The 23101-nt window shown below is 37.9% G+C and overlaps 1 protein-coding gene across 6 annotated transcripts in view; it reads left to right on the forward strand.

Annotated features, from left to right (window-relative positions):
• LOC127947592 (C-Jun-amino-terminal kinase-interacting protein 3) overlaps positions 1-23101 on the forward strand; it is a 31706-nt gene that overhangs the window by 1139 nt on the left and 7466 nt on the right. For 2 of the 6 annotated variants that reach the window (XM_052544675.1, XM_052544676.1), the window contains exons 2-25: positions 4046-4166; positions 5568-5638; positions 6006-6094; positions 8861-8884; positions 9151-9295; positions 9972-10200; positions 11092-11188; positions 11305-11423; positions 11925-11936; positions 12600-12617; positions 13093-13150; positions 13240-13392; positions 14536-14593; positions 15285-15433; positions 16234-16290; positions 17213-17383; positions 18151-18310; positions 20575-20661; positions 20738-20887; positions 21713-21878; positions 21997-22191; positions 22267-22423; positions 22737-22856; positions 22970-23050. In XM_052544675.1, the coding sequence (XP_052400635.1) occupies positions 4046-4166; positions 5568-5638; positions 6006-6094; positions 8861-8884; positions 9151-9295; positions 9972-10200; positions 11092-11188; positions 11305-11423; positions 11925-11936; positions 12600-12617; positions 13093-13150; positions 13240-13392; positions 14536-14593; positions 15285-15433; positions 16234-16290; positions 17213-17383; positions 18151-18310; positions 20575-20661; positions 20738-20887; positions 21713-21878; positions 21997-22191; positions 22267-22423; positions 22737-22856; positions 22970-23050 (2687 nt within the window). The remainder of the gene's footprint in view (positions 1-4045; positions 4167-5567; positions 5639-6005; positions 6095-8860; positions 8885-9150; positions 9296-9971; positions 10201-11091; positions 11189-11304; positions 11424-11924; positions 11937-12599; positions 12618-13092; positions 13151-13239; positions 13393-14535; positions 14594-15284; positions 15434-16233; positions 16291-17212; positions 17384-18150; positions 18311-20574; positions 20662-20737; positions 20888-21712; positions 21879-21996; positions 22192-22266; positions 22424-22736; positions 22857-22969; positions 23051-23101) is intronic. The other 4 variants (XM_052544680.1, XM_052544679.1, XM_052544677.1 and 1 more) reach the window with 3 other exon arrangements.

Below are 23101 nucleotides of genomic sequence, written 5' to 3' on the forward strand. Positions count from 1 at the left end.
TTTTATATTTTGTCTTTTTGTCTTTTATGCAGGCTTTTATAGCATATTTATTAGTGAGGATATGGAGCTCACTCATAAGTAAACACCTTAATTTTATCCAAAGGCCCTGCTAAAACAAAACAAAAATGAATTTCTGCAATAACGCATGTACCACAACCTGAAGGGGAATCATACTAAAAGGCTTTTTACTATAAGGTATAAACTGTCTATCAGATGAGATGTAGCAGATTGTGTGCGACTGATATTGCAGCAAAGTTTTTTTTTTTATGCTGATCATTTAGAGGCCTTAGAAATTCATGTAGAAAATATGGTACCGTAGGCTGTGCCTCTATCTGTACACATTAGTATGAAATATAGTCCTGTCATATGCACTACAGTTCTTCCAGGAACCCTTCTGCTTTGTTCCATAATGACAATTGTATGTGTTGCTCTGCCTATACTTGCAGGAAATAAATCTCTAAATCTCCTACAAAAGATTATCTCATACACGTTTGCACATAAATAATACTCAGACAAACACTCTTCATTTTTGGGCATCAGCACAGGCGCTGCTACTATGACTAGACAGCCACAGGGAACAGATGCCCTTAATAACTCTTCACATGCATCGTCACTACATGCTAACATTGCCAAAGCTTTTTCCAAACACAACTATATTATCGACTGCACAGCTGGAGCATGATTGGGATTCTTGTTGTGTTCCTCTTTATAGCAGAGTTTAGACGTTATAGCGTAAATGGCATGTGAGAGTGTTTCCTCTGTGAGCGCATGTCATGGCTGCAGTTGTGAAGATTTAGTGTGTGAATATATAATGGAGAATGAGTGATGATAGATCTGTCATAACTGAGCAATGTTTTTTTAAGAGAAAGATATTATTGTATCAAAAGATAGAAAGAAAGGACAAAAAAAGAGAAAATACAATTTCAGGATCACAGATGTTACAGAGAAGAACGTGATTATGAAATGCAGTAAAAATGCAGTGATGCTTCTCACGCTTTACTTGATTTACTTGATTACTAATTTAAACATTAAAGCCGGCCACACTAATTTATTCGTCTATATCCATTTCTTTCTTTTAAATATATTTTTCTTTATTATTTTTTTTCCTATGAAATTTCTTTATTTTATTTTATTTTGCAATTTTTATGCCAAAGAAGTCGCATTTTTAAATAATTCTCTATTTTTATTTTCTAGACCGTATTTATCATGCTCTCATAAAATATGTTGATACTATAAACTATATAATAATAATTTCAATTAAATCTGTTGTGCACTTTACCAGTTGCAACCACCTCTCCAAAAATAATAGAGACCAGAACAGAATTGTAGCAGGATTGTATCTACTGCAGAAAGAAATAGGCCATGGTTTAAAACAATATAATTAATACAATAAAATGTTTAAGTGTTAAGGATAGGTATTTAGTGTTTTATAGCAGCAATGCAAAGACATATGTGCTTGGGGTGCAGAGGACAAAAGTGGGAGGATGATGGGCAGGGAGGGTGATTATGGGTAATCAATTTTCTCATAGAAGGAGGCTGGCTGACGCTGTAACCCGATTCTCATGTTGTGAGACCGACAGAGAGAACACAGCGAGTGAGCTAGTGAGGGATGGAGGGAGAGAGAGAGAGAGAGAGAGAGAGAGAGAGAGGGGGGGAAGTAAACAGCACTCTCCAGTTTCGCATCCTGTGGGATTATGGCGGTAGAGTACAGTAGAGTATAATGGCCACAGTAAGAACATCCACCTCACTATTTCTCACTGTCTTCCTCTCATATGGACTCATCCATGTATGAACACATTCTGAATGTCAAACAGCTTGATAAAATACAATTAGCGATCCCCAAGGGAGAAATCAGTGATTAATTGAACATCATTACAATGAATTGCATATTAGAATTTTAGCTGTAATTTAAGTTAAATGACTTCTAACAGTATAAAAGCTTAATTGATACAAATTATGAACCCACTTTATTTTAAGTGGCCTTAACTACTATGTACTTACATTTTAATTAATAATTTAGTACAATGTACTTATTGTGTACATACATGTTTTTACATTGTACTTATATTTAAAAAAAACTACATGTAATTACACCTGTATTTAATTTCTGTAATAACATTTATAATTACACTGTTGACCCATACCTTACAACTTAACCCACCCTTAAACTTACCCATACCTCCAACCCTCTCCCTAACCTTACCCCTATCCCACCTCAATAGCACAAACGTGTTTTACAATACAATATGAACACATTAAGTACATTGTACTTATTTTTTATGTAAGTACATAGTAGTTAAGGCCACCTAATATAAAGTGGGACCCAAATTATTTTGTGACATGCATGAGGCATTCACATCTTTCTGATGTATGGTGGCATAACAGGTGCACTTGGCTCTGCTCCAACTTGTCACATGTAATTTTATTCAATATTAAAATCTCATATCCCTGCTTAAAGGGATTGTTCACCCAGAAATGAAAGTGTTGTGATCATTTACTCATGTCGTTCCAAACCTGTAGGAGTTGCTTTCTTTTTTCGAACATAAAATTATATATTTTGAAGATTGCTGGGAATCAAACAGTTGGTTATTGCCATTGACTTCCATAGTAGTAAAAAAATAAAAATAAGACAAGTGCAAGCAAGATTTAAATGAAAACTGAAACTGTAAACCATGTCTCTGCACATTATTCATTATTTCGGGGGGATCTCAACCTGCCTGACAGTGTATTATAATCTCATTCAATGTTGAGGCATTTAGGGGACTATTGGCCCAACAGTTTTAGACAGACAGATCTATTTTGAAACACAATTTTTTTTTATGTATTACATTCAGTGTAGCTAGTGATATAAGAATATACGCACTTCACCTTTACTGGCCGTTCATGATTAAACTGCAGAATGAGAAATATTATGTCAAGGTATAGCAGGAAAGAACTCAAATTAGCAGTCTGGAATTACATTATGAAAAGCATGAAATAATATGTAATGCCTATATTATCTCGTATGTAGACATGCTTCTGATATGGGTTGTATATAGTACTCTAGAAATGACTTTATAAGTTAAAGCACTCGTTAGAATGACATGATCAGCCTGGTGTGATTTGTTCACCGAAGACCGATTTAAAATGTTATAGTGTTCGAGAGTGTGTTTGGTTTTTCCCTCTCTTTGCAGTGCTAGGATTACTGAATTCCAGGAGGCTGTTTGTGGCTGGGCCGCACTGCAGAAAGAGCCTATTGTGTTCCCGTTAAAATCCTTGCAGCTCAAAGTCACCACACACTGCACTTGGAGTGTGTGTGTAATGTGTGACTGTATTGTATTGTATTTGAAGAACAATTCCTTCTCCAAAATGCTTTTTGACCTTGTGATGTTCTGCCTCATACCGTGGGTTATGGATCATTTTGCACTGAAAGTCAGTTAATTTGTATATACACACTCTAGCAGGGGTACTCAAGTTCAGTGGCCAAGGGGGCCACATTTGAACCATGTAAAATGTGAAGGGCCACAAATTACAATTTGCATCATAAGAATTTAAGACAATATTTGCAGTATTACTGATTTAGAAATGCAGTTTATTACATATCTAACTCTTGCTTTTCCTTGTCCTAAAATAATATTGAACATTAAAATAAAACATTACAAAAACGTGGAACAAAAAAGTGTATAAACAATTAGTTTCACTCTATAAATGCAAAATTTCTTCACAAATATTACTCACAAATTTCTTTACATGTACACGCCTCGCACAGAAACCCTACATATGCATCACAGAAATAATATGGACAAAAACATTCACCTATCGCAGTAACTGAATAAAATAAAAATGATAGAAATGTTTTGAATGATGACACATGAAGACAATAAAAACAATAAACACACAACGTGACAGTATATGGTTAATTTGTGTTCTTCAAGCCATCTCTGGTATTTTTTCTAATAATAAAGTATATTTATAATCTATCTTGTTTTTCTGTCTATTAATCCCTCCATCCAGTTCAGGTTCTGGATCTGATCTTGTGTGAATGTGTGTGTTTGCATGTTAACAGAAGTTCATTGAATATGAAGATGTCTTGGAGGCAGACAAGAAGGAGTTGCAGTCCATGTTGGGGACTTTGGAGCTACAAACAAAACAACTCGAGCTGAAGGCCAAGAACTATGCTGACCAGAGTGAGTCTGTGCAATTGATTACATTTGTTCATACACACACTGTAATGAAATACACTTCCTATTCATCGGGAAGAAGGAGGCGGGAACCGGCGCACAATCAAAACTCATTTTAATATTCAAAAGTAAATACAAAACGGCGCACCAGCCCCTCACGGACGACTGGTGCGCACAAATAAAAACCAAAACATAAAATAACGTCCCAGGCCTGGTCCTCTCTCGTCCTTCACGGTCGTCACTCCAGTTTTATCCTTCCATCTCCTACGTGGGACTCGATACTAGCGGTGGGGCTCAGGTGTAGCCCATCTCCAATCACTACACCTGGCCTCACTCCTCGTTCCCACGCCTCTCGGCCCCGCCCCACTCGCCACATACCCCCATCGCCCCTCGCAGGCCGGGGGGTACTCCCGAGACTGCGCTCTACACCCCCCCCCCCTTCCCTCCGGGGGAGACCGCTCACGGGGACCTGCGGGAACCTGGGGGTAGGACAGACGAGGCGAGAGAAAAGGAGATGGAAGGAGGAGCGACAAGGACGAGAGAGGGGAGAGAGGAAAAAAAAAAAAAATCCGGTTCCCAGACGCACTGCTGCTCGGCCCTCCACCAGCTGGGTGATCTCCTCCGCGGTGCCTGGCGGTGGCACTGGACGGCCCTCGGCGGACGGCGCGACACTCCTCCGCCGCCCGATGGACGGCGACGGCTCCTCCGGTTTTGGGCAGCCGGCAGGAGTCCCCCGTTCCCTGCCCCTCCGGATTCCTTCGCGGAGGCGGCAGGCTCCGGCCCCCTGGCGAACGGCGCCGACTCCTCCGCTCCCTCACGGACGGCAGGCGCCCCTCCATATCGTGGGCGGCCAGCAGCGAGCTCGCCCGTCCCCGGCAACTCGCTCCAGCCCACCGCCTCGAGCGTCCCTGGCGGCACATACCTCGCCAGCTCGAGGGCACCGCGGATTCACCACAGCGGCGAGGGATCTTCAGCAGCACGTCCCTCCTTCTCCCGGGTTTTCGGCACCACTGTAATGATATACACTTCCTATACAGGGAAGAAGGAGGCGGGAACCGGCGCACAATCAAAATGAAACTTTAATATTCAAAAATAAACACAAAACGGCGCGTCAGCCCCTCACGGCGACTGACGCGCACAAATAAAAGCCAAAACATAAAATAATGTCCCAGGCCTGGTCCTCTCTCGTCCTTCACGGTCGTCGCTCCAGTTTTATATCCTTCCATCTCCTACGTGGGACTCGATACTAGCGGTGGGGCTCAGGTGTAGCCCATCTCCAATCACTACACCTGGCCTCACTCCTCGTTCCCACGCCTCTCGGCCCCGCCCCACTCGCCACACACACGTTGACACAAACAGAGATTTGAGTTTCTTGCATTATGCATTTGTGATGTTCCTCCCCTGCAGTCTCTCGTCTGGAAGATCGAGAATCAGACATGAAGAAAGAGTATAACGCCCTCCACCAGCGCCATACAGAGGTCAGCACAGATTTATAACTCAAATTAACACAGGGTTCCCAAGACAATGGAAAACCAAGAGGAAAAGGATGGCAAAGAATGTAGGGAAAGTTATGAAAATGTATGAAATAATATGAAAGTTCTTGGGAATTTCCATAGTGGATATACTTTTTACTAGTTATTAAAAAAATTACCTGCAAAAAATAGCTTTTTGTGATTGTGATCTTGATTAATTGATTTTTGGCATGGGAAATGAATGCAAACATAAAGGAAATGTATTTATCTAAAGTTCTGTGGACACTATTAGTAATAACTGAGAAGTTACAAATACAAGGCTCCACTTCTAGAGAATTCCGCATATACACTGACACAGGTTTTTTTTCTTCAGATGATACAGACATATGTGGGACACTTTGAGCGTTCAAAGATGCAACAGACAGGCAGCAACCAGTCTGAATCTACAGGCTGCGGACGGGCGTGAGTAACTTGTTATTGAGTGTGTGCATTTGGAATTCATTTGTGCTTTGCATGTTTCTTTTGTTCTAGTAAATGACAGGTTTTGTTGGAAGAATTCCTCTGATTAGTTTTTTAACAGAATTAAATACTTAGAATTTCGAACCGCAAACAGATATTCTCTAAGTTTGGAACATCAGCTATGACTGTGTATTGCAGTTTGGACGTATGTATCAGATGCTTTGGATTTTGATGAAGCAAAATGGCCCATTATTGAAACAGTTGTCTTGGAGACAGCGTTGCTAGGCGCTGGGTGATGATGCTCAGTGACAGTCTGTCATGTCTTGTTTAGTCAGAGCTAGAGTTGTGTCTAGCTTTTAGTCATACATATATTTCTTTTTCATTTAGTCAGTTGCTGTCAACTGATTAAGCATTGAATGAGAACATTACGTACATGTTATTAAAAAAAACTGTCATCAGGCATGTTGTCATTTAAAATCCAGACATCATTATTGTTTTAGTGTTTATGCAAACAACAATTTCTTTTATTTGTTGTTTGTTGATTTGAAATATAGATTTATGTCAGTAATTTTGGAAAATTTCGAGCACATTTTATCAATACCCTGATAATACTGATAACTGTGATAATTTTGGTCACTATAACCGTGATAATATATTTTTACCGTTTCACCTCTTACGGGGACATGGAGGGGTAAAACTAAGAGCAGAGAATTAAACTTTTGTATATTCTGTAAGAAATTGAGCAATTATGGCGAGAATGATTGTGATTTTATTAAATTCGTTGTAAATGAAGATTGACCATGAATAATGTATTCACAGTAACAAGGTTGCACCAGTTGAGGGTCATGTGGCCTGTTTGTGTGAGACAATATCGTGGAGAAATCAAACAAATGAACACAACAGCACACAAAGAAACTCACAGAAGAAACATACTGTGGTAAAAATGTTTTTATATGTATAACATATGATATAGCCAAGCCAAGCAACATGAGACGACCAAGATAGTGCTTTTTCCCGAATATCAGCACTATTGCAGATTTGTGTGTAAATGTGTAATAATCCTTCAATTATCTCCGAGCAGCACACAGCTGTTTCGTTACTGAATGACACTGCTTTTTTTAATTAATCATGAAAAAATGATCCATTCATAAAGACACCACCTTAATTCTTGAATAAATCAGCCATCTGAATGAATCGCTTGAACTAATGACTCAAATGTTCACTCATTAACACAGTCAATTGCTGCCACCTAGTGGCGGTTTACTCTCTTATTTAAAAGTATTGCATTTTTCCAACTTTTCTTATTTGAAAATGTAAAGTCTGGATAAATCATACACAATTATTTGCATGCTTATGATAGAACCACTAGTTAAAGTATCCTCACTTATACCATGTTCGTTATCTACAAACTCAAATTTTGATGATCTGAATGAAAGTGTATATTAAATGTTAATACCCACCCATGCAACATATTAGTGTTCTAAGAATCTTTAATGGTTTTGCATCAGCAACCAAACCAGTTTTAGTTAAAAGTTGAAGTCACTGTTGGCTTTCTGTCCCCCCGGAGGTGTGACCTCCAGAGAGGTTAAAAGGTCTCACATCTGGGACCCCTCTGTTTCTTCGCTCATCACGTTCCCATCTTCCGCTTCGTCTTCTGGTTGCTAAGTCTCAGGGCCGGCGCAGCCATGCCTGGCAGGTCCCGACTTTATTCATATCTTCACTTTCCATTTGGGAGAAAACTCCCGACCACCACAGAGTCAGAATAACATCTTTGGAGTTTGTAACAGTCTGCAAACGTCTGGGGACTGAGGAGACAAGTTACTCAAGTTTAGGAATAGGAATGTTGTCCCATTCTTGTCTAATACAGGCTTCTAGTTGCTCAACTGTCTTAGGTCTTCTTTGTCGCATCTTCCTCTTTATGTTGCACCAAATGTTTTCTATGGGTGAAAGATCTGGACTGCAAGCTGTCCATTTCAGTACCCGGATCCTTCTTCTACGCAGCCATGATGTTGTTATTGATGCAGTATGTGGTCTGGCATTGTCATGTTGGAAAATGCAAGGTCTTCCCTGAAAGAGATGATGTCTGGATGGGAGCATATGTTGTTCTAGAAATTGGATATACCTTTCAGCATTGATGGTGCCTTTCCAGATGTGTGAGCTGCCCATGCCACACGCACTCATGCAACTCCATACCATCAGAGATGCAGGCTTCTGAACTGAGTGCTGAAGACTACTTGGGTTGTCCTTGTCCTCTTTAGTTCAGATGACATGGTGTCCCAGTTTTCCAAAAATAACAAATTTTGATTCGTCTGACCACAGAAAAGTTTTACACTTTGTCACAGTCCATTTTAAATGAGGCTTGGCTCAGAGAAAACACCTGCGCTTCTGGATCATGTTTAAATATGGCTTCTTTTTTGAACTTTCTTTTGAGTTTTAGTTAGCAATGGCGAATGGCACGCTGGATTGTGTTCACTGACAATGTTTTCTGGAAGTATATATATATACGGGTTGTGTATGTCATATTTGTTTTTTAAAAAGCAATAAATTACATTTGATGATACCTGCAGTCAGTTCCATCTGTTTTTACATACTGTATGTAATGTGACGTTATGTCCTGTGTCAGTATTGTGTGACTATTGTTTGTGAATCTGCATGTGTTCACCTTCTTTCTGTTTCTTTCTTTCTTTCTTTCTTTCTTTCTTTCTTTCTTTCTTTCTTTCTTTCTTTCTTTCTTTCTTTCTGTGCATGTGCTGCTGTGTGTCTCTGCAGTCCACGACACAACAGGAGGAAAAGGTAAAAATGTCCAACAATCTCTGACAGTTGTCTCCCATTTTACTCCTTTACAATAAAAAACGAACCCGCCATCCACCCAAATACTGAGTTTAGCAGTGTTGTAGTCAGAGACTGAGAACCCTGTACCTCTTTCTCCTATCTGGTTTTGTGTCTTTATGTTTTCACCCTGTCTGATGAGTTTTCTGCTCATTTTTATGTTGTGCCGGTGTTGGTTTAGTGTGGGAAATAACTAATAAACTTTCTTGTCTGTCTTTCTTTTTCTGCAGTAAAACAGATCGCCCCCCATCATTGAATTTGTTTCCTGGTGGAGATGGCATGGTACGTGGGAGTCCTGGGGGGGCTAGAAATGTTTCGTCAGATGTCTGGCATTCCAGTGATCTCAGCAGACCTATCTACGCCTCTGGCTACCAGGTGTGACAGATATGACTCCGCCCCAAAGCGTCAGGGGAGGAGTCATGATAATCATCTTTTTATCAGCCACTCCCCCTTACGCCTCCTTGTGTCAAGATCAGGTTTGTCTGTGGTTTCTTGATGGACTCCAGCAGGCCTCCAAGGGTCCATGATTTTGGTGTGGCCGTCCATCCTCTGCCTTGTCCTGTGACATCTTTGTCTTATTTTAGCCATCTGAAATAAACAGATATGTTATAAAAAAATGAATCTCAGCTACATGAAACATCTGTCAGCTGTGCACACATAACTGTACATCCATTCTTTGAAGGAAAAGAAAAAAAGCGTGATTCTTCGCTTCCTGTTTTCCAGATGAGTCAAGTCACATGAGTATAAAGCAGCTTGAGTTTCAGTGCTTCAGTTCTTAATGTTTTGTTTTGAAGATAAATGTCTTGATATTTAAATGATGTAGTGGTATTGCACAGAGATTTTATTATTTGAAAATGTTTCAAATGTTTATTTACATGTTTGAATTTTTACAACAATATATATTTTGCACCTTGTAAGGCTGGCTAGTAAGTGTAATTATTTGTTAATCCAGTCTTGTCAAAGCAACACCAGATTCACTAGTTTATACATTTAGCAGAGCATGTTAATTATTAAAATGTGTGGGTGATAATGTTGTTCTCTCTGTTTTAAGGAGGATGGCTCAGATTCAGACTCTGTCGCAGCCACACCCAGCAGCACAGGGAGCAAATCAAACACCCCCACCTCGTCTGTTCCCTCGGCAACAGTTACCCCTCAGAATGATGGGCTGGCATCGGTGGGAGAGTTCGACAGGCACCGGAGGCGGGACTGCAAGAAAGAAAAGCGTCTTAGTAAAAACATGGAGGTGCAGGTCTCTCAGGAAACCAGGAACGTCAGCATTGGTGAGAGAGAGGAACAACTGAGACGATATTAAATAAACACAGAAGAAAAGAACAAAAAAAAAAGCGATAAAGGCTGATGCCAATGCTGATGTTCATCAAAATATGTTAAAACATTACAATTAAAAGGTTTGGGGTCAGCAAGATTTTTGTATGTTTTTAAAGGAAGTCTCATGGTCACCATGGATGCATTTATTTGATCAAAAATACAGTAAATATGGTATTTTCTATATTTTTTTAATAGATTTTTTGTAATAAAATAAAGTATTTACATTCACTTTCACAAAGTCAATTTAATGCATCCTTACTGAACAGAAGTGTTTTACATCTTACTGACTCCAAACTTTTGAACATTACTATATATATATATATATATATATATATATATATATATATATATATATATATATATATATATATATATATATATATATAGCACATTAACAACATTGTTTCAGTAAATTTAATTAATCATTTTTTAGATAAGATTTACGATTTAATTCATTTGAAATTGTTATTTTGAAAATGGATCATATAATATTATTTTAATTATAATAATAATAATAATAATAATAATTTGATCTTGATAAATAATATTTGTTCTGTAGTTCTAGTATATAGCTGATGCTAGTAATTAAAAATGTCAGATATCAGGTGATTTATAAGGGTTGCTGATATATTGGTTGCCCGCAACTGGAAACCACCCCGGTCACTTGCGTTCTAAGTAAAGAATCAATTTGTTCCTGATATTTCATGGGCATCGATTAAATCCATACTAACATGATTTCACAATGTCAAATTAAGGCATTTGTGTGCATTCTATAGATTTCTCATTTTCATTACAGGAAAACGTTTGTCTTAATTTCATTTGCATGTGTGTGGGTTTGTCTGTAGGTATGGGCAGTAGTGATGAATGGTCAGAGTTTCAGGAACTTATAGACTCAACGCCAGAGCTAGATATGGACCCTCGAGTCTACGGAGGAGGAAACAGGTAGACAGATGCACATCATTCACACAATTAAATGCTGAGTAAAAAGAACAAAATACCTGATCGATACAAACGGACCGTTGAAGTCAAAGTTATAAATGATTCTTGTTCCTTTACAGTCCTTCTCAGGGCATAGTGAATGAGGCATTCGGCATCAACACAGACTCTCTGTACCATGAGATCAAAGACGCCAAGTCTGACATCATCGGTGATGTGGACGCAGGAGCCGAACTTCTCGGTAAGCTTTATAGTTAATTTTCCCTCCGCAGTTGATGGACAGTTTCCCATAAATGCAGGTTACCTTGGTTTATATGTAACCTGCATTTAAGATCAGTGATTTTTCATTTTCTGATTATATTTGAAGCATATGCATTGCTAAGCATATGGTGGCTGAGGGCCTTTTTAACTGCATGCCTTTTGTCAGGAAGCCACACTGCTGGTGCTGGATGTATGCCCAAAGCAAAGTCTCTTGGGATATCATGCTTGCTTCATGGCTGTATCTCCTGCCCCTAAGCACATTTTGGTCTGATGAAGTTATCCTGAATTGTTTCATTTGAGTAATTCCCGTTATTTATGTTGGCAGTTTTCTGATTTGTTTTGTTTCATCAAGGTAGAGCTCTTGATTTGTTTATCTCAGTGTGAAGGTGGATCTTTCTTTTGATTGGCCGTCTCACTCACTGACCCTTGACCCCTCTCTGTGCTTCCTTCCTGTGTGCGCTTCACTCGGCCACGCCCCTAGGGGAGTTCTCAGGTGTGTATCTGATCACTGATAGATTGGTATTTTCAGTTCTCATTCTGTTTTGTTCGTTATGTCCATTGCATGGATTTAACATCCACATGAAACACAATTAGTCATATAACTTTACAGACCACATTAAACTGTAACTCAGAATCACATTAAATTAAAAAAACACACACATCAATACACTTGAAAATACACCACTTTTCAAAAGTCTGGGGTCAGAAAGAGTTACATTTCTTTTTAAAAAAATGAATACTTTTGTTCAAGGGCTTTTAATTGATCAACAGTTACAGTGAAGGCATTTATATTGTTACAAAATGTGTATTTTAAATAAAAGCTGCTATTTTGAACATTCTATTCATCAATGAATCCGGAAAAAAGTGTACCACAATTTACACAAACATTATAAGCAGTAAAAACTGTGTGTGTGTGTGTGTGTGCATTTGTATGTGTGTGATGATGAATATCTAACATGAACTTGTCCATTTGTTTTTCTCTCTTCCCTTAATCTTATTTTTATTTTATCTTTTTTTATTATTATTTTTTTTACTTGTATCATTATCTTTTGATCTTCTCTTTTGTCTTCACATTCATTCTTTTACTCCTGTCATTTGGCTGCCTCCTCCTTCCTCGCCACTTTCCTTCTGTTCCCTCCTTGGCTCTCTTTTTCAGTCCAGGATGATTTCTTTGGTAAGGCTCATAGCCTCATTTTCTCCCTCATGTTAATTTCAGTAGGACATTGTGATGCTTTTCTTGTTTGTGGCTATGCTTTGGTGAGATGTAGTCCTGTGCTTCTGCTCTTCTAATCCTGTTAACTTCAGCTGCTCAGTGCTGTGCTTAATGCATGGCTTTGCGGCTCATATGAATCATATTATCAGTTCAGTTTGGATGTTTTCTACTCCACTTATCAAGTTAGACTGTGATTATACCCCTTTAGATGTCTTTTATATAAAACCCTTAAAGGTTATTGTTTGATGTCACAATAAAGAGGAGATCTGACTGAATTATTTTAAAATAGTAGCTAAATGTACTGTAATTGTGATTGTGATGTAATTTCAATCAATTGTGATGTAGTTTTGAATCAGCCGTTCCTTAGTCTGTTTATCTGATATTTGGAAAGTGTTCATGGTGGTCTTTACTCTTGCTAAAACTGTATATCCCACAGGTATGGGGAAAGAGGTGGAAAATCTGCTAACAGAGAACAAAATACTACTGGAGACCAAGTAAGCGGGATAGAAAGACAGAATGTGTGTGTATTTATCCATGTATGTATGCGTCTACAAGTTATAATGGAATCATTTGCTATCTGTAGGAATGCCCTAAACATTGTGAAGAATGACCTGATTGCTAAATTAGATGAGCTGTCAAGTGAACAGGAAGTTCTCCGGGAAGAGCTGGAAACAGTGAAACAGTCCAAGAGCAAAGTGGACCAGAGAGTGAAAGAACTGGAGGAGGAGCTAAAGAGGTCTGTTTGTTTCCACTGATTTCTTCTGTCACAACATTGAAAAATTGTAACCTTTTGAAAGATTTTAACCTTTTAACCTTTGGACAAATATTCATTTTTTATTTATTTTTTGATAACTATGCCTATGTTATTGCCAACTGCATTAATTTTGGCACAGGTGTGTTATTTTATTGGAATTGTATTATTTCACTTCCATTTCCTTAAATCTAAATCTGGTTTGCACTAGGTGCAATTTTTTGTTTTCCTCTCAGGACCTCAAGGACAAAAATGTCTGCATTGAAAACCATTAAAACTGCTATTTTTAATCGCGGTGTAATTTAAATATAAAATAATGCAATTTTGTCAATAGGCTTTCATTCTGTTGGCAAGGTTTAAAATTACATTTTGTACTTTTCTCTTTTTATTGTGCCACTTTTTTCAGGAATTACTTATAAAGCAAATACAGTTTTTTTTGCTTCTGCATATTACAGTGCCATTTGGATAAATAATGCAGCTAAAGTTGTGTGGGTGTGTTGGTATGGATATCACAGAGTATGGTTTGTATGTGTGTCATAAAAAAAAAAAAAAAAAATTGTGTGTGTGTTTTTGTAAGTGTTCTATTTTCTAGCAGATATAGAGTCCAACATGTTTCATAATATATATATTTTATATAAAATATTGTCCATAAATAATTTTCATGAATTTAAACCTCTAAATTTTAATTTACACCTGAAGCCTTTTGTGGTTTCACTTTTCAAACCCCCCAGTAATTTAGCGATTCCTAGTGGGGGTTGCGAGGCGAGACCCCCCAGGTTGGGAATCACTGACACAGACTAGTGGTCTCAAACTCAATTCCTGGAGCGCCACAGCTCTGCAGAGTTTAGTTCTGACCAGCTCCAACTCAAACCTGCTTTTCTAGTTTCTAGTAGTCCCAAAGACCTTGATTAGCTGGGTCAGGTGTGTTTGATTAGGGTTGGAGCAAAACTGTGGAGAGCTGTGGCCCTCCAGAAATTAAGTTTGAGACCACTGACACAGACAATAAAAGAAGCAGCACAGTGGAATGCAAAAATGCATTCTGTGTGTCCGAAAGTGGCTCATGGTTTTTTTAAAGAATCTCTGTGCCTCCAATCTAATTAAAGTCTGAATGTCTCCCTTTGATTAAAGGTTGAGAGCTGAAGCTTTAGGAGTATCTCAGGACTCTAAAGACGAGGGTGGAGAGGATGTAAGTCAAACACTTTAGTCTCATTTCAAACACTCATTTCTCTGCTCCAGAAAGTAGTGAGCTGCCTCACTGATGTGAGCAGGTAGTTACTTAAGTCGTTTTCTCCAGAAACACCTTGTTTTAGCTCAGTACAGTGGCAGCATGGGATATCCAGTATCCTCAACAGAGAAGGAAATCCCAGAATGCACTGTGATGAAAAAATCATGCTCACTAGGTTTTGGAACAGAACTCTAAAATCTCAATTAAGTAACCAAATAATGTTTTTTCTTATATTATTAATAATATTAAAATCATTTATTACCTTTATTAAAACTTTTAATATGGATATTATGGTCTTATATGGTCATATACACCAAGGATGGCTTGAGGGTAAATGAGAGAAAATAATGTGTTAATTTTCATTTTGGGGTATACTGTCCCTTTAAAGTAAGATTTTAACATTAAATCAAGTTGTAAACACAGTTAGTGTTTGGATATGAGAAATTTTTATTACCAATAAAAGGCCTTGCTTTGTTATGCTCTAACAGTTTTTAATTAAAATGCTATGCGCAGTGAACCTAACCAGTTTAACCTTCTCACAATGTTTAAGTAACTGTATATTTAATGCTGTGAAATGCTGATGCACTAACATCCGCTTCACTGCTTCCGTGTTTTGTGGTGCTGCTGTGTTCTGTGTGGCTCTGTGGTGCAGTACTCATCTCCACTGCAGGACGATGTGGCCATGACGCAGAGACGACGCTTCACACGTGTAGAGATGGCCCGTGTGCTGATGGAGCGCAACCAGTACAAGGAGAGACTGATGGAGCTTCAGGAGGCTGTGCGCTGGACCGAGATGATCAGGTGAGCGAGAGGCAGCCATATACATCAAATCTCACATCAACTCTGATTCAGACACTTACTTCACCAATATACTACTCATAAAATATGGTCATTAGGGGAGGACAAATGCACTGATGCAATGTAATGTAACATAAAATTTGACAAAACACTCTAATGTACATAAATGAAAACATTCACAGCACAACTGATAATAATGTTTCCCGAACGCCAAGTCAGCATATTAGAATGATTTCTGACGGATCATGTGACACTCAAGTTATGACGATCGAAATACAGCTTTGACATCATGGGAATAAGTTACTTTCTACTGTAATAATATTTCACAATATTACTGTTTTTATGTGTTTTTGATCAGATAAATGCAGCTTTGGTGAGCATAAGATACTTATTTTTAAAATCTTGCAGAAAAAAAACACTATTATTAAGAATAATCACTATCTGTAATCACTAGTGACTGTTTGTATCATGCAGGGACTTCAGGGAATGTACTTTTACTGTTTACCATTTTAAATTATAAGGTGGCCCTGTTTTTGATAAAAGAAAATATAAAAAAAACTTTTTAACAGTCATTTACTTTCAAAGTACAAGTAATTTCTTGTTGAGTACTACATTAATTGTAGCTGTAATTTATGTTCATTTATACTTTTTACAGTAAAATTATATAATGCAATGTTAAAAGATAAAACATTTTCAATGCTATATATTTAGGTAATGTACAGTTAACTAATAAACATATTTTTAGTATGTTTACAGTCTCATGTAAAAACTTAATTTACACTTTGTCTATTTCACTTCCACAGGGCATCTCGAGAGAGTCCTGCTCTACCAGAGAAAAAAAAGTCCATAATCTGGCAGTTGTGAGTAATACAGCAGATTTAGACATTTCGTTTTTAACTCTTAAAGGGGTCATCGGATGCTACATGCACTTTTACAAGTTGTTTGAACTGACGTGTGTTGGCAGTGTGTGCACACAACCACCCTGTAATGATAAAAATCCACCCAGTGTTTTTTTTTATCTCGTTAAATGTTTTCCCCTTTGTCAAATTGAGCGGATGTCAGAAGCTGGTCATTGTGACATCACACAGACAGGCCCCTCCCACTATAGTTTGATTGACAGTGGTGTTTCAGCACAGATTGGACTGAGTGAGCTGTAATCAGTCCACCATTGTTTCACCACCAGAGCAGATGCAGACTTACAATGGCTATTATTATTAACATAGCAGTCGTCATTTACTACCAACATCTGAGCCGCTGAAGACACAAGGGAATGCGTCCCCGATCTACCTAAATGTGTTTATTTTCACGCAACTCATTCGTGATCCAGCTTCACCAACAGAAAAAAGTATGTGCGTTTTTTTTCAATGAATCTTTGCAAATCGCTTTTTCTAATAATGTGCTAATAAGCAAGTTTCATGATGAATGTGGCTAAAGTAAACAGTCCCTCAGAGAGCAGCTGGAAGAGAGGGGCGGGGTCAGCAGAGCTCATTAACATTTAAAGGAAAAAACTACAAAACTGCTTGCTCTGAAAAGAGCTGTTTTTGACAGGGTAAAAAGGGTGTTTTATTACCATTAAGAAATTTAATCCAAACTATCTTACAGACTTTTTATTAAGACCCTAAAGAATAATATAAACTTGTTGAAAATGGGCATCTAATGATCCCTTTAAATCAGTATGTAAGAAAGGGGAATGATTTCACACAGCAGTAGTTTTATTACTAATTTTATAATTAACATTTGATCTGTTCCTTTACCTGCTCACTTTGATGTGTCTTTCTCCAGCTTTGCCCGTCTTTTTAGTTCATCTGCGAGCCCTCCTCCAGTGAAACGGCCGTACACCAGTGTCAACATTCACTACAGGTCTCCCTCTCCTGCTGGCTACAACCAGAGACGCTCCCAAACCATGTGCCAGATCTCCACCTCCAGCGGCACACTGGAGTTCATGCCTGAAGAGTGAGAAGAAACATGCGTACCTGACCGTGTCTTTGTCCCATCTGTCCTCACATCCTCATCCACACACTGTACCTGTCTGTTTGTCCTCCCTCTTCCTCTGTCCCCCGTGTCTGTTCTCTCTCTTTCTTCTGCTCAGGCAAGCTGACTCCTGCTAAATGCTGTGCGCTAATGCTGCATTTGACTCACTCATACCTTTACTTAGGTTATCCAAGGAAATAGCATAGACTTTTATAGCTTTAAATAAAACTAATAATAAAAACTACAGACTAATTCTAACATTATCTCTAAAAGAAAACCTGCATTTTTTTTAAAAAAATTAGTATTTATTTAATACTTAATTTAGGTTGTGAGGTTTAGTTCTTGTTCTTGCCAAATCTAGTTCTAGTTCTTGCTTAGCATATCACTTATGAATTGCTCATGAATGTTTTGTAAATTATTAGTTATTATTATCTAATAACTTATAAATAATGAAAATATGTAATTTTTTTATGCATTCATTGCTTAATTCATCAGAGCATTTTTACACAGTTACATTTCAAACCATTAGATCATATCAACATATACATATAAAAAATTTTTTTAAGTCTGCTTCCTTCGCACTCCATTAGCATTAAATGACATAATATTTGCCAAATGCCAAATACAGAAATATAAATGAAATGTATCACATCCCGCTGTGTGTCTGGCATTTGTTTTTGGCCTCGGCTGGCTGGTTCTCTCGCTCTTTCGCTGACTGCTCGCTCTCTCTCTTTCTCTTCGCCCTGTAGACTGCCCAGTAATGGTGTTGCGTCTCTCCTCAGCGATTCTGCGCTCTGTACACGCAGAGAGCAGCGTCGAGAGCAGTACCGGCAGGTGCGCGAGCACATGCGCCGGAAGGACGGCCCCATGCAGACCTGTGGCTGGAGTGTCCCGTCCCGACTGAAACAGGTATCTGCCCCTATGTTGACCCTTGACCCTTGATCTCCAGTAAATTTATCTCCACCTGGAGACTGAAGTGCCTCTGTTTTGTCAGGAAGTCAAATAGAAGAGAAAAAAATATGGAGCCAAATGCACCAAAAGGGTGCACCAAAGGGGGCATTTCCTAGTTTAGCTCCTCCCAAGATAGGGAATGGGCGTCTGAGTTTATATGAGGTGATTAATGGTTTGTTGAAGATGTGCAAGAGTAATTTAGTGGGGTTTTAGTAATTAGTAATTAGTAATTAAGTTAGTTTTAAACATTAAAATTGTTTTTAATTTAAATAAATTGTAGGTGTTTTATTTTTTATATATTTCATATATATGTATATATACACACACACACACACACACACAGTATAAACATTTATAAATTATTATAAAAGAAATGCAACCTTGGCAACTAAGTGAAATGCAATGTTTAAATAAGAAGAAACTAAAATGAATGTAAAAAAAATAATAATATAAATAAAAATAAAAATTAGTCTTTTTTTCAAATAAAAGAACAAAACACACAAAAAATTGAAATTTTATAAAAATAACAATGCATTGTTGCATTTGTGTTTGCACTGTGATTTGTTAATTTTATCAGTGAATTGTTTATTTACATGAACTGTGCAAATAAACTGTTTTGCTAAAATAGTTTAAGCAGACAGTAAAATGTGAAGAAGAATAAAGTGCATTTAGCGTTTTGTCCTGTTAATAACTTGGCACCTCTTTTAACTATTATAAGTGTTTTAACATCTGAACTCTCGCTCGTGTGTGACACAGCAGCAAGCCATGACTGTGTGCTGGTTGCCATTGTCTTAGTAATGGCTGTTATTAGTCTGGAATTAGTTTTTTTTTTTTTTTTTTTTTTTTGTTTCATGGGACTAGTTAACTAGTTCACGTTGTGCTGGTTTCTGGAGTGGCAACAGTGCTAGGGTTATATGGTGACAGTGTGATTGTCAAGCTTGCCGTGGTGACAGTGTCACCGTGGCTCTAACTGTGATCTCCCACAGAACGTCCCGCAGGCGGACAGTGCTCAAGATGCCACAGCGAAGAGGACGCAGGCAAGTCTGAGCGGCAGAGGACCAGCATGCACCTCTCCCACCCTGTCCCTTTAACTCCCAGCCCTAACCTGACTCAGCCTCAGTCAGCAAATCACTGCGTAGATGCAGCAGAAAATTACGTCTTTGCTAAGTTGAATATATCTTTAGAAATGAAACCTCTGGCATTTATACCGTAGTATTTTCTGCATTTAAGACATTTTGCTGATTTTACAGTAACATACAACCTTTACTGATATAACTGTGCAAGTCATCATAATTTATTAGTCAGCGTTATTGCAAGATAACCTTAAATGTAAATGGAGTACCATGTATCAATTTAAAAGTAATTCAAATACAGTGGTCCGTGAAAATCATTCAGCATTTGATGAACTACGTAACTACAATTTAAAAAGCTCAAATATATCATGTTATGATTTAATGTAATAGGAAATAAGTTTAATACATATATTGCTTTCAGTTCAACATGTTTTATATTTATGAAATCATTAATGCAATTTAATTTAAATAGTGTGGTCCCTTGGGAAAAAGTGTATATATTTGTAAAAAAGGAAATTGTACTTACAGAATATATAATATTCAGAAAATAAAAGGTAATTTAGGTGTACTTAATAAAGAGAGAACACTTTCAGGACTGTTTCTTAGGACACTTAAGTACTCTTTTAAATATGTATAAAAATACATACTTTAAAGCACATTTTAAATCATTTTAATAATCTTTTTTTGTGCTTTTTCATTTTAAACCAAAGCTTGTTTTATTATAATCAGATTCCAAAATTGTATTCTATAAAGAGAACACAGTCTTAGATGAAAGTAAATTAATTCAGATGGTGAATTATGTAACAGTCTGTGTCAGTCTTATGTAACATGATATGCTGGTCCCTATCAAACTTTCCTCCATCTTAGAAACACTTGAATCATGATTTGCTGCTCTCTCTGTCTCTCAATGGCATTTGCTGACTATACAGTAGACTGACTGTCATTGCGCATGTGTCTGCCTTGTAACCCTCTAACAGACTTTGAACTACTGTTCTTGGTTTCCCCTTTTCTATGTGTGCCTTGGATCAAGGCAATCTTAACCAGGGCATGATGGGAGCTCTGAGTTTGGCATTTTCAGCTTGTAGTGTGTGGCAGTGATCTTATTTACAAAGGCCTTGTGAACATCACTGTCTTCCTGTGTCCTCACAGGCCAACGAGAAAGAGGATAATCGCATGAAAAATGTCCCTGTGCCAGTTTACTGCCGCCCTCTGGTGGAGAAAGATCCCAAAAGAAAGGTAAAAGATACACACAGGCTTGCAGACGGTTTGTTTTGAGGGTTTGAAGTGATGAACTCAGACTCTTGTTCTTCAGCTGTGGTGTGCTGCTGGTGTGGATCTCACTGGATGGAAGACACCCAATCAGGAGACTGCAGCTGTGAAGCCGTCCAACGGCTCAGATCCTTTGACTGCTGAAGACCCAGGTGGAGACAGCAAGAGCGAGAGCTCACCAGAGAAAAAGAAGGTGAAGGCCTTTTAAAAAACAAGAATAGAACACATGAAATTACAAGAAAATAAACCAACACTTTTGGAGGAAATGTAAAAAAAACAACAACAAAAAAAAACCTTTTAACTCAAGGATGCATTCAGTTGAACAAAAGTGACATTAAAAAGATTTATAAAGTTACAAATAGGAATCTTGAAAAAATTAACACAAACTCCATAAAAAATAACTAACAGCAACATTTTAACACTGATAATAATAATACATTTAATAATAAATAGTGACTTCTAAAAAATTCTGCTTTGCCTTCACAGTAAGAAATTATATTTTAAAATATATTATAATAGATAACAAATCTATTAAAGTCTAATAATATTTTGCAATTTTACAGTTTTATTTATTTATTTATTTATTATTTTTTTATTATTAAATATATACAGCCTTGGTGAGCATAAAGTCTGAGACCACATCAAACATTTTAATTGAAATTAAATTTAAACCTGGAAAAAGCAGAGTGTAAAAGTAAAGAATGTAAAGAAATTCAAATAAGCAAATGTGTGACATTGATTGAAGCAGAAGGGAGACAAACCACATATACGTCTTATACTAAGATGTTTTCAGATTTATTGCTAATTTTTTTAGGTAAACCTTTTACTCAATTTGTTATGCTTATAATAACATTTTAGTAATTTTTATTACAACTTAAATCATTTCATATAATTATTTTTTTAATTCACTAGTCACTAGATCAGAAGGGATTACTGCCGCTGCATCCCTTTCTTTTTAAGTAAATGAATGCTGGAAGTGAGTCTCGAGTCTAAACATTGATATTTCTCCCTCTTTTAGCCTAAAGAACTGCATGAGACTGACTCGATGAGCAGCCGCGTGTGGATTCTGACAAGCACTCATTCAGCCAGTAAAGTGGTCATTATCGATGCAAACCAGCCCTGCTCACTGGTCGACCAGTTTAATGTGTGTAATGCCCATGTGCTCTGTATCTCCAGCGTACCAGGTAGTGCTGTATACAAATAACTACACTCTCAATTGTAGAACTGTATAAGATGTGTTAACTGTCACTTGTATTTTTCATGTGTGTGTGTGTGTGTGTGTGTGTGTGTGTGTGTGTGTAGCGGCCAGTGAGAGTGATTACCCAGCAGGTGATATATTTCTGGAGCAGCAGGCTGGAGATGGGCCTTCAGAGGAGAAGGGTGGAGTGGAGGGCATGCTGGCGGGAATCACCATCGTGGGCTGTGCCACTAACTGCAGCGTAGTACGCAGCAACTGCTCCTCTCGCACCGACACACCTGTGCAGGACCGAAGCCAAGGTGAGCAAACTGACTGAAAAGGTATGTTAGGAATCTTTGAGACTACATAGTGTTCATCATATGCTTTGTGTTTAGCTCCTACAGCTCCAGTGTGCAGAAGCTTAGCAGTGTCACAGTCTGCGGAGGAAGCGACAGAAGCCATTGAGGTGTCTGAGGAGGCAGGGCCTAGTGAGAGTGGGGACAGCACACTCAGTACTTTCACCGAGCATGTCTTTACTGACAACACACACAGGTACCTCACCTTTAGCCTACTAAACCACAAAACCTTTAGATGAATTATTATTTAATTATAAATTATAAATTTTTAATGCTGTTCAGTTGCTTTGTTAAAATCTATATTGTTAAAAGCGCTATATAAATAAAGGTGACTTGACTTGACAAATTCTTTCATAAATGTTTATTCACAAATATTATACAGTTTTTTAAACCAGTCCTGTTTTTTTCTCACTGCAAAAGGGCGGTTTACTATTTGCTGAATACGTTAAGAAATGATTAAGGTATGTGTGTTGAATTTAAATGGTCTGCTGTGCGCGTTGTGTCATCAGTGAAGCAGGTGTGCCGAAGGAGCAAGTGACTTCAGCCCCCACAGACTCAGAAGAGGCAGGAGACGACCAGGCAGGAACAAGTGCTGCCCCGACCATGTGGCTAGGAGCCCAAAATGGCTGGTTGGCATCACATATTCAGTTGCATTTTCACATTCTTAAGTCAAAATTCCATCTCAAATATTAAATGCACATTGTAAAATACTCTGTAAAGTCTCTGTAAACTCTCTCCACAGGCTTTATGTCCACTCTGCAGTGACCAATTGGAAGAAATGCCTCCATTCAATCAAACTCAAAGACTCTGTACTGAGTTTGGTGTAAGTAGAATCCTACTGAAGTATGTACAGTACTATTCAAAAGTTTGGGGT

Source organism: Carassius gibelio, chromosome A3, assembly GCF_023724105.1.
Source record: "Carassius gibelio isolate Cgi1373 ecotype wild population from Czech Republic chromosome A3, carGib1.2-hapl.c, whole genome shotgun sequence".
NCBI classification, from domain to species: Eukaryota; Metazoa; Chordata; class Actinopteri; order Cypriniformes; family Cyprinidae; genus Carassius; species Carassius gibelio.